The sequence below is a fragment of the Puma concolor genome, chromosome C2, assembly GCF_028749965.1.
Source record: "Puma concolor isolate L17-30 chromosome C2, mPumCon1.1.hap2, whole genome shotgun sequence".
NCBI lineage: Eukaryota > Metazoa > Chordata > Mammalia > Carnivora > Felidae > Puma > Puma concolor.
Genome location: NC_141675.1, coordinates 55,304,622 through 55,316,411, shown reverse-complemented (window position 1 = coordinate 55,316,411; position 11,790 = coordinate 55,304,622). Strand labels below are relative to the sequence as shown.

Below are 11,790 nucleotides of genomic sequence, written 5' to 3'. Positions count from 1 at the left end.
TTCTGACTTTGACCATACTGGAAATTAATTTTGCCTTTTTTTAAATTAAAAAAATGTTCAAATTATTTTTCTTAGATGTCATTCTGCTTGTTCTAGCAGTCCTATAAAAGGAGCTCTAGAATTCTGTCTTTCTTAACCCATAAAAAAAGCATTAGCCAATACTCTAAGTAGGAAGCCACTCGTCTGAGTAGGTAAGATGTGGGAACAATTGCCTTCTACTGATCTGTGTGCACGTGTCAGTAATTGCTATTAAATATGACACATGTATGGCAGAAGACTGATAATACAAATTTTGGAAAACCTACTTTTTACAGTTTTAGTGTCTGGGTACCCTTAAGATATTCTCCCCCAGTTCCTTGATTACTACTTCTACCATTGTTTCTGTGCAAACATAGGTTAAATTATGCATTGTCAGATATATACAGAAGCAAGTGGAGATAATGCATGATATCATATTTAACCTCTGGAATTTCCTCATGACAGAAGGTGATGGGAGAGTGTGGCCGATACTCCCTCTCCTACAGAGGTAATGAGTGACTCATGCACGTGGTCCTGCCCTCAATGCTCACCCACCACAATCTGCTGCCAGACCCTTCGCGGCAATCTGCTGGTGCTCAGAGCCAAGGTCTCAGGTACTTGGAGGCTCTGAGCTTAATTCAAATTTGGCAAATGTCAGGGGGAATTTTGTAGTTAAATAATACCAGATTATAGGACTTCTAGAATAAATGGAACCACATCTCTAAATATAACCTACACCTTTGCTGCTTGCTTGCTGGCTGGCAGAGTTTTGAACTGTGAAAATGCCTATGATGATTTGTTAAAATGCACAGCTACTACATGCTCTCTACAAAGTCCTTAGTTTGGATTAAGAAAGTGATTATACAGGTGCTGGTGTGGTCATTACTAAGCACATCAAAATTAGTATAAGCATCTCTTAGTTAAACAGTCTGCAGCTTAACAGTGGTAACAAAAAAGTAATGGACAAAGCATAAACATCATGAATTAGCAAAAAATTTACATATTAGAAAACGTGTCTAGATGCACATATCTGACGGAAGCCATGTAGTGTCAACCATCACTTGCCCTCCACCATCTGCCACTTGGCCTGAATAATTTCACTTTCAGTTTTTTACTAGTTTGGATAATGTCCACAGGGTGGGTATAATTCCTGGACAGTGGAGGTAATTCTGAGTTAATGAAGTTACCCTAAATTCCCCGTGCGCCACGTTTGGGACTAAATTTATTTCATCTGTTATTTTGGGATTGCCTCTCAGAGCTTCCCAGCACTGCCCAGGCTGAGTGAGGAGTATGGAGCTATATAGTCAAGCCCTACATCTGATGCAAGAGATGACTTACCAAACTATCTTATACATAAAATGTGAAAGGTGGGAAAATATGGGAAAGGGATTTTAGAATGAATGAGCTTTGATTGATTCGGATTATATCATTGAATCTAGAAAGAGTGACAGAGGAAAGAGAGTAAAGAAGTGTTATTAGTTTACATTTCCATTATTACACAATGGATACATAATTTTAAAAATTGAGTTAAAAATTTAAAATGAATTAAAACCAAGTCTTTTCCCCCTTTTCTATTATTTTAAATATGTATATTTAAACTCTCACGTTGTGATGAAATATAAATCTATTTGTTTTGATTCAATCCGGAAAGCCAAGAGGTAACTTCAAAACAGAACGGAAAGCTCTTGGAATGAATCTAAGAAATCCCTAGCTACGGCAAGGCTCCTACTTATTATTCACACAGAAGAAGAGAGAAGTTTAGACCTTCAGGTAGGACTGCTGGGCTTCTGTTATCAACGGGAGGCTGCTGATGGGCTTATTAAGTCAGACTGCTTCTTAACACTGCTTTCACTGACAAATCAGCCTCCTATGTGAAAGGACTTGTTTCAAAATTGCGAACTGTACTGCTACTACTAAGAGTCACAGTGAATGAGAAAACAGTAATATTTCCATATACCAGAATTTCCAATGTGGGTCCTATGGAACACAAGCTCCTTGGAATGTTACTAGGTGTTACTCAAAAAAGTTTCTCTGTCCAAATTAATCTGAAAAACACTGAGCTAACTTAAATTACGTTTGTGGTATATTTCGCCCCCCCCCCCGCCCCACCATAGGACATTTAAATTAAAACCTTCTATGTGCTTATAAGCACACAGTATGATAAGATAGTATGTTTCCCAAACTCATTTGACCATGGAACCTTATATTTGGAAGAGCACCTCCATTTGGAACTTAGGTTCTACAGAACACATTCTGGGGAACACTGGATTCTATTACTCCTGCCATGTTCAGCTAAGTAGCTCAAAAGTCTAGATACCAACAATTTAATCTAGAGGCAATTAAATAGGCCCCAGTGTGGTATCTAACAGTCATGTCATTTCTGCAGAGCTGGTTCAGGAATGCTGGTGTGACAAGCTAAGGCAATCTGGGGAGAACATTATGGGAGGATCAGTCTAATGATGATGAGTCAAAGGGAAAACAATTTTTCTGAAATCATTAAAGAATAAAGCTTTATCCACAGCATTTATTCTCAGACTTTCAAATGCACTACAAAATGTTGCCCTTTCTAAACCTTCTTCATTGACATAGTTGTAAGAGCATTCGATCTGGCCATAACTCGAGGAGAAAAAAAATCCAGAAAATCAAGGTATACCGGGCAAAGGAAAAAAGTGATCACTCCCTTGTGTATCTCGCATGTACTGCCGGAAATCCCAGTGATCCAATTCAATAATGTAATCAATTTCCTAGAATTACTTCAGTTGGATTGAAATGATGATGCTGTCACTCTAACGCAGTCCCGTATGCACAAAATGTATGTGGGTTGAAATCATTACAGTTGCCTGAAATAAGCCCTGTGTTAAATTATCCAGATTGCCTGTGCTCCTTTACTCTACAAAAAAAATACTCTTCGTAATACCTTTATCACATAGACAAGATTCAAGAGGCCAATACCTTTTATCTACTGCAAGGAATAGAATGTAGCCATTGGTTACCAGTAATGTGTACATCTGTGCACAGTCATGTTGTATTACAATAGTGACTTCAGAGTTAAGTGCCTTGGACAAGTTGGTCACATAAAATGAATGCAGATCTTAGGAACTAGCTTTGGAGTTTTTAATGTAAGTATTGTTTATTCCTTTGATTAAAGAATTGCAAATACAATGAATTTTTTAAAAAGTTTTCCTATCTTGTCCTACCCTTGCCCCTAATCCCAACCCATGTTAAGAGTATAAATTGCCAGTGGAGCAGAAGCAGAGCAGTGCATTAATGAGGATCTGGGCTTGGCACCTTGCTGGGGGCTCATAAGCATGTGGTCATTCATTCCCAACTTCATTTTTAAAAGACCGCAAAATCATCCCAAAATTTGGCACCATGGGGCTATTGGCAATGCGAACTCGGGCTAGGGAGTCTGGGCGGCCTCGTGTGGTAATTCCAAAGCTTTGGCAGTGCTGTTTAGGGAAGTTTCACATGCAAACTCCTCAAATCAATTTCCCTAAAGGCTAGATTCAACTTCCCTTGTCCCTAGAAAATGAGCCACAGGGCACCCCAGGGGTGATGTCTGTAGACCCCAAACAGCTGGACGGAGGGAGGGTCAGAGAGAGCTCCAGGACAGGGGAAGGAAGCAAAATTCTCTAAGTTTAGACACAGCTATTAATAAAACTGCTACTATTTTGCCTAAAATGTCTATCTTTGAAAAATCTACAAGCCAAAGTGGGAGGAAAAGAGGCAGAAAGAAAGGGAGTAGGAAATACACACACACTATGTGGTTAAATTCAGAAAGGAGTTAATTCTACAAAGCAAAATTTGGAAGCCACCTTGTGAACCTCAGCTGGGGGCTTCCCCAGGCATACAGTCCTGCACTCGGTGCCGCCTAGGAAGACATCGCGCAGGGTAAACAAACAGGACTCCACTGTGGCTTTGCTTTTTTGTCTTCACCAAAACATTACTATTTTCATTTTAGACAATAACAATGATCATGGAATTTAATAATTTCTTTCTCTTGTTATGATGAATTTTAGGGTTAAGTTAAAAATAAAAAAGGAAAATGGACTGTGTAGCACAACATGCTGAAACTGCCTGTTCCTGGTGGGCTTTGGTAACTCTCCAGAGTCACAATGTCCTAGATCTCCAAGCAAACATGGGCCACCTGGCTTGACTGTCCCATCACTGAGCACAACCAGCATGACTCCTACATTCCTCTCCTGACCCCCACCCAGATACACACATCCAAATGCTCACTGTCTCTCAATATGCAAACACTTCAATCTAAAATGGTGGCAGATATTTTGTACTAGAACATTCTATAGCTGAAAAAAAAATCAGGGTTCTGATTCTAATGTTGGAAATTCTAATGTTACAGTTTACCAAAGTGAGCCAAATCTCTTGGGAAACCATTATTAATTCTCACTGCAGTCAAAGAAAGGTAAGTGCTTGGAGGAATCAAGACAGGGTGTGCAGTCCTTGGCAGCCGTAAGGGAATCTTTTCATCCTCCCAGGTCCTCCCTTGGAACCTGCTTCCGGAAAGCTGCATAGTTGAATAAGGGTTTGGGGGGGGAGGCGAGGAGCACCGTGGACCAGAGGTGGCCAAGCAATGGGGCCTTTGAGAAGCTCTAACGACAAGTGCCCACTTGAGAAGGACAAAACCAGGTGGACACCTTGACATTTCAGACACAGAGGGGCGGAGACACAACAAAAATCTTGTTTGGTTGCTTGAGCCACGTCAGCCAGGCAAACAGGATGACCCAGCATTTTCTGTCAATTAATTTATACAATACTGATATTGGAAACATGACTTTGGAGATAGGAAATGAAGAGCAGCAAGCTTTGCACAGAAATAACTCTGAGCCACTTAACAATACAGGTTTGAGCTTGAATTCCCAGATAGCTGGGTTGCCTGAAACACAGGGCGGGGCGGTGTGGGACAGATTGTATTTCTTTGGGGAAAGCTACCTAGTGCGGACGGTGATCTGCAACCAAATGTTACCGGCTGCTGCCTTTCCACTGTCAAGGAGAAGCACATGCCAGCATTTTATCACCAAATGCCAAACCGCACTGGGAACTGTGTACTGGGCTTCAGGGAAGACACACGCAGTTCGAGGCTGCTGCTTCTCTGAACACTGCTTGAAAGATACATGAAAGCTAATAGGATAGCCGAGGAAAAAAAACCCGCACAAAAACTGGCCGCTGGAGCTCAGTTCAGGGTGGTGACCTCACCAGCTTTCTCTCCTAATGCAAACAGTAGATTTCCCAAGAGGCACTGTGACTTATTTGGCCACTATTTTCCTCTACCCTTAAAGACTGAAGGAATTATGGTATTGTGATTTGCGTTACTCATTTCCCCGAACAGGTTTCTTGGTAAGACAAAAAATCGTGGTGTCTGGTGGTGAAGTTTCACAGCTGCCTATTACATAAGGTAAGGTAGAAGCAAAAGGTTAAGGTCATGCACAATTAGGATAAACGCACAAAGACTGGTCAGGTGGTACACAGAGTCTATTTAACTAATAAAGGAAGCCAGGGGAAAAGGTTATGTCTGCTGTGCAGGCAGCTCTCATCCTCCCCACTTCCCTCAGTCTCTAAGAGCGGCCACGGAATAATAAACCATCCCAAATCTGTGTCTGGGCTGCTGCTGGGCAGAAAAACCTGGGCTCAGAAGGACAAAGCACTCTCAGGATAGCTCTGCCTCTCAGCAACGGGCGTTGACACATCAGCCCTGACTCACAGGGGACGCTGAAGCCTGTCTCCTGCAGCTCTGGAGGCCTGCTCTGTTCACGGCTCCGAAGAGAGGACAAAGTCTGATGCCTGGAGAACCCTGTAAGAGATCTTGAAAAGAATCTCAAATGGGAGAATATATGGCACATATGCCATTCACTTCATACGTGTGAATCTACAGCTATATATTTATATATTTTCAACATCGGATGAAAGACTTGGAAAAACATGAAGAAACCATTTTCCAGCCTCTTGGCTACATTGGCTGAGAGCACCCTCTGTTCATTACTGCATATAGACCTATGGCCACCAGGGAGGGGGAATCCCATGTCTAGGTAGATGATCCTAATTGTAACTCCCACGCCTTTCACTACATTAAAAGAGACCAGTGTGTTGAAAGTCCTTTAGTCTAAGGCAGACGAAACCCTGAGGGGTTCACTGCTCTTCTGTTTTGCTGCTATTCCTGAACTTCACCACCATGACTGTTATATTGTCAGGGCAGCCTCTGTAAAATGACTGTAAAACTATGCTCTTAGCCCCAAAATGAGGTTCATCCAAGCGCTCCTTGATGAATCGAACAGCTTCTTCATTGCTGAAAGCATCCCAGAGGCCATCTGATGCCAAGATCATGAACTCGGGCTGGAGCTTGTCCAGGTCAAAGGTCAGGATATCTGGGTCTGGGATGACCACATTGAGATTTTTCAGCGGATAATCCCCCAGGGATCGAGACATGGCCAGGATTCCCTGGACCCTCCAGGAGCCATTGAAACTGATAAAACCACCTGTAAAGACAGAAGGAGCCCATTAGCTTGACCAGCCATTATCTCACACACACGGCAGAGTCTGGGTGCATGTACAAAAGGCTCATCTATTGCATGTGCCCCCCTCAGCTCCCCTGGCACTGCCAGGAGAGTATTCCCGCCACATGACTTGAGGTTTCACACGCTACCAGTAGATCCTCACGTCCTCATCTTTAGCATCTTAAAGGCTCTGAAGACTATATCAATATAAATATTGAGGGTAGGAAGATACATATAGGTGAGGGCATTGGTTTTAACTCAACAACACCTTGATGGACAGTAGGGAGCACCAGGGTAGCGATCAATGACAATGGCAAAAGAGTGCTGAAAGGCATAAGAACGGGAACCAAAGACCCCCACTGGGCTACTTCATTTAGCTCAAGGCCACCCTTGGGTGCATCTAGATCTCAAAACAACTCCCCAGATAGGATCAGGATTAAAGAAAGGTGTATTTTAGCACAGTGGTTAAAAGCTTAGGCTCTCGGGTTGACTACTTAGATGTGATTCTTGGCTCTGTCACTTGTAGCTATGTGTGACTTCAGACGAGAAGCTCTCTCTCTCTGATTCTAGGTTTCCCTGACTACAAAGCGTGGGCAATAATACCACCTATTCTATTGACTTGTGAGAAATAAAGGAGTTATTCCATATAAATCATTTAGCACAGTGCCTGAATATAACATGCACTCAATATTATCTATTATTATTTTTTCTTGAAAGAAGCTAGAACATTATTCATTCACATATTATTTGTCGGATATTTATTAAATGTATACTCCATGCAAGGCAATTTACAGGCTATAAAGTTATATAAGATCCAGACCTTTCTCAAAAGAAGTAGAGTCTAGCAGAAAGGAAAAGCCACATGTATTGACAACTGTAAGCACAAAGCAAAGATTTCCTTGAAATCTTGCCATTTGCACAACGTGGATGGAACTAAAGTGTATTAAGTCAGTCAGAGAAAGATAAATATCACATAATTTCACTCATACATGGAATTTAAGAAACAAGACAGATGAACATAAGTGAAGAGAAGCAAAAATAAGATAAAAACAGAGAGGGAGACAAACCATAAGAGATTCTTAAATACAGAGAACAAACTGAGGGTTCCTGGCAGGGTGTTGGTTGGGGGTGGGGGGGATGGGCTAAATGGGTGATGGACATTAAGGAGGGCACTTGTTGGGATGAGCACAGAGTGTTATATATAAGTGATGAATCACTAAATTCTACTCCTGAAATCATTATTACACTATATGTCAACTAACTTGGATTTAAATAAATTAAAAAAAAAAAGAAGTATTCTTTTAGGGAGAAACTAGTACCTGCTAAATGCTATAATCAGATGGAGAAGGAGCAACGATATCTTTGTGATAGTCAGGGAGGAGTGAGCAGTAAAGCTGGGCTTTGAATGACAGGTAGGACTTCTATGGGCAGGAATCTGTGAGAACATTCCAGGAAGTGTGGTCTAGTGGGCAAGAGCATGGGCTCCAGAGTCCACGTCCTGGGTCTCAATTCTCATCTCACCATTCACTAGTTGTGTGTCCTTGGGCACACATGTCTCTATGAGGTCCCACTTCCGTGGTTGTAAAATGAGGATAACATCATCAATCTCATAAAGTAAGTAAAAAGAAAGCATATGTAAAGAACCAGTCTTGGCTCCCAGCACAGTGAGCAAACAATAATAAATGGCAGCTGATACCATTGCTGTTGTTGGAAACAACAAAAGGAATGAAGACAGATGGACCAAAATGTATTTGGCCCAGACTGGTTGCAGTGTATTGTTATGCTAAGTAGGACAGGGAAAGATGTCCTGAAAGGAAGGCTGAGGTCAGAGAAAACACACATAAAGGTAATAAAACCAATCACTGTCCCTTAAGCCTTGGTATAAAATACACCCTTGACACAGCCGGTTCGATTAACTTCCTTGGAGACTGTGTCCAAATTGGCTTCTATAAAGCATCCCTGCAGGGTGGGGGTGCAGGTGGTGGGTCTGGCAGGGACGAGGAGGAAGGATAAAATGGGAATGCCATTTCAGAAGGGCACGCTGGATGCTATGATGACATTTCAAGGTATCGTGCATTGCACACACACCCTTGCCTGTGTTTACACGAGCACAGACTGTGTCATAAGTCCAGGGTTGCAGTGGACTCACAGGGAAATGGTGTCTTTGTAAGTAAGGAAGCCAGCAATTTTGCTCATATTATTTGCAGCTGGACAGATGCTCCTAAAACATCATCTGTTCCATCCCACCAACAAAAAACCTGACCAAAGCTTTCATTAAAAATTATTCTGCATCTCAAGCAGTCACTGAAGCAGAAGGTTGTAATAAAATTCAACACTTTTTGACTCAACAGTACAGCTTCCTACTGTGAAAACTCAAATGTTGATTAGGTTCTGGGCAGAAGCTGACCTGTAGAGACTGAGAGTCAACTGCAATTACCCTGGGCAGCAGGGGCCCATTCTGGTTAGAGACCCAGGGTACGTGAGCTCCCCTTGGACAGCTGGGTCTGCCGCCTGGCATACTGCACAGAGCCTACATGCCTCACTTGTCAGTCTGCAGAGGGAGGGACTCCTCCTTTCCACAGCTAGAAAAGAATCCCTCCAAAGTGAATTATGAAAATATAATCATCAACTGATCTTCTTCCTTCAAGTCTCTGTCCTAATGTCACCTTGGTGAGGCCTATAGTGACCACCCCTGACACTCCCCATTCCCTTGCCTGCTTTGTGTCTCCTCATAATGTTTATCACTTTGTAATATACTAGACAATTTACCTATTTTTACTTATTTATTGTTAATGTCTGTCTACTCCATTCCCCACCCCATCCCAATTCCAGAATGTAAGTTTGTATCCCCAGCCTCTAGATATAGAAAGAAATTAATAAAAAAGGGACACCCCCAGCCCCACCCCAGAATATTTACTTGTGCCGAGCACTCACTGAGTTAGGTGCTGGGAGCAGAGAGAGGAACAAGACCAAATTCCTGCCCTCAGAGAGTTCACAATCAGGAAGACAGGACAGATAGGAGAGCCAAGTATGTCCATACATTGTGAAAGGTAACCCGATAGGTTACCCACATAGGATGCTGGGAAAGATGAAGGGGCACCTAATCCAGACTGGGGGAGCCTTTGGCGCAGTGACAGGGAAGACTTCCAAAAGGATGCCTTTAAACTGAATCTTAAAGGACAAGTAATCGTTATCCAATGGATGGTGGGGATGGCACGTGCAAAGGCACAGAGCTACCAGAGACATGGTTCATTTGGGGAATGGTTAGTAGTTTGGGGTGGCTGGAGGAAACAGAGTATGGCAAGCAGGTGCCCAAAGATCTCGTTAGCCTTTAAATAGGTAAAGGGCTTTGGGGGAGCCCTTTTGGAATCTTTGGCCTTGAAGAAGGGCAAGTTCCATGGTCATTTGACAAGAAATGTCCCAAAGTTAAGTCTCAGCTACCTCAGCACCAGCCTCTGTGTTCATCTACTAATCACTGGGTAACTGAACATCTCATCCCCCACAGGCAATCCAAGCAAGCCACCTTGTTCACCGAACAGGATGGCAGACAGTCCTTGGAGGTATTCACAAGCTCACCAGCTCTCTTTATCCTCTTTCTTTCTTTCAGTTGGTAAGGCTTATGATCATGAGACAAAGGAATGGCGTTCCCATCCTTGTCACACAGGACCCCTCTTGAGTCACCCACGTTGGCCACGGTGAGGTCCTTATCTGATAGCAGAGCAATCAAACACGTTGTACCTGAAAAACAAAAGAGAGAGGGGCAACGTGAGAGGTCAGCAGTGCATTGAGATTCAGCTATTTCTCCGTGTTACTGGATTCTTCAGTCATTAAAACTGCTCCTGCTGGGTGAGAATTTAACTCCAGACACTCTGAGAATGATGGCTGTTCACTTCAACAACACTGATCAAATCTGACAGTCCATTTTCTTAACCATGTTAGAATGTTACTGAAAAAAGCTAGGATAACATTATCATTTTCCCAAATCATTTTTGTTTCTGCTCCTCTTAATTTAAACACGTATCACATTTAAAAGGATTAGGAGAGAGTCCAAATCAATTTGAAGCTTCAGACAATTGATACATATTTTTTGCTTCTCATTGGTGCCTAATCTCTGTGAAGTCCCAGAAGGTGGGGAGGATAGGGGTTGTGTGGGCTCCTCAGCTAGAGGGGCTGGAAGAGGCAATAAATGACAGATGCCAACAGCCTGATCTTATGGCGTCATGGGGAGCCATGAAGGAGCTGCCTATACAAACTTGCCTATACAAAGTCTGATGGCGAAGACTGGTAGCCAAAAACAGATCACCTCCAGGGTGTGATGGGGACAGACTATAACGGGAGAAGCAAAAAAAACCTACAGTGATGATAGAGATGAGATCGAGGTAGATGGGAGGTGGGGGGTCGGGGTGGTCAGAGTCAGAAGGGAAGCAAGACTGATGACCTGCTTGCCTATACAAGACACAAAAGGACAAGCTCTTCTCAAACCATTCTTGAAATGAGAACGGGTAAGAGCAAATAAGAGTTGGACAGTCCTAGTCTACTTGGAGATTGCCCTTATTTCCCGCCTGGTGTCCTCTGCCCAGCTCTTTCCATTCTCCCTCCTCCCTTCTGACAATGTCACTGAGTATGCAAATACCCACTGAAATGCACAACCCATTAAGCTGTTGCTTCAAACTGTTAACGCCTTTCCTTGTTAAAATTATCCATCGATGTCTTCATTAATATTTCCCTCCTCGTTTAGAAGGCTATATTCTAGAACAGAATGTAAACTGCATCTAAACGGCTCTTTCGTCTTTACAGAAGAAGAAACAAGATTGAATTCTTAAATGGACGTAAAGAATAAATGCAGCTCAATATCAAGAGCAGGGAGAATAATTAGCATATTTAGCATATTCGGGTATTATAGTTCAGTTTGAAATTCCATTCTCAAGCCTATTTAACTCAAAACTGGGTTTTGATCAAAAATGGAAATACATGAAATATTGGTTAACTCAGAATTTCTGATATGAAAAGCTTTGTAAAAGAGAAAAAAGATTAATCTTAGGGATTATCCAGGCAAATTGCAAATCTTTTACCTTTTTTTAAAAAAAAATTTTTTTTTTTTAACGTTTATTTATTTTTGAGACAGAGAGAGACAGAGCATGAACAGGGGAGGGGCAGAGAGAGAGGGAGACACAGAATCTGAAACGGGCTCCAGGCTCTGAGCTGTCAGCACAGAGCCCGATGCGGGGCTCGAACTCATGGATCGTGAGATCGTGACCTGAGC

At 42.5% G+C, this 11,790-nt stretch overlaps 1 protein-coding gene across 3 annotated transcripts in view; it reads right to left on the bottom strand.

Annotated features, from left to right (window-relative positions):
• Window positions 1–11,790, bottom strand: part of PPM1L (protein phosphatase, Mg2+/Mn2+ dependent 1L) — a 307,409-nt gene continuing 295,619 nt past the window's right edge. For all 3 annotated transcript variants that reach the window (XM_025913869.2, XM_086674640.1, XM_086674638.1), the window contains exons 3-4: window positions 10,104–10,265; window positions 1–6,509 (exon numbers count right to left, since the gene is read on the bottom strand). In XM_025913869.2, the coding sequence (XP_025769654.1) occupies window positions 6,163–6,509; window positions 10,104–10,265 (509 nt within the window). In that variant the 3' untranslated portion in view covers window positions 1–6,162. The remainder of the gene's footprint in view (window positions 6,510–10,103; window positions 10,266–11,790) is intronic.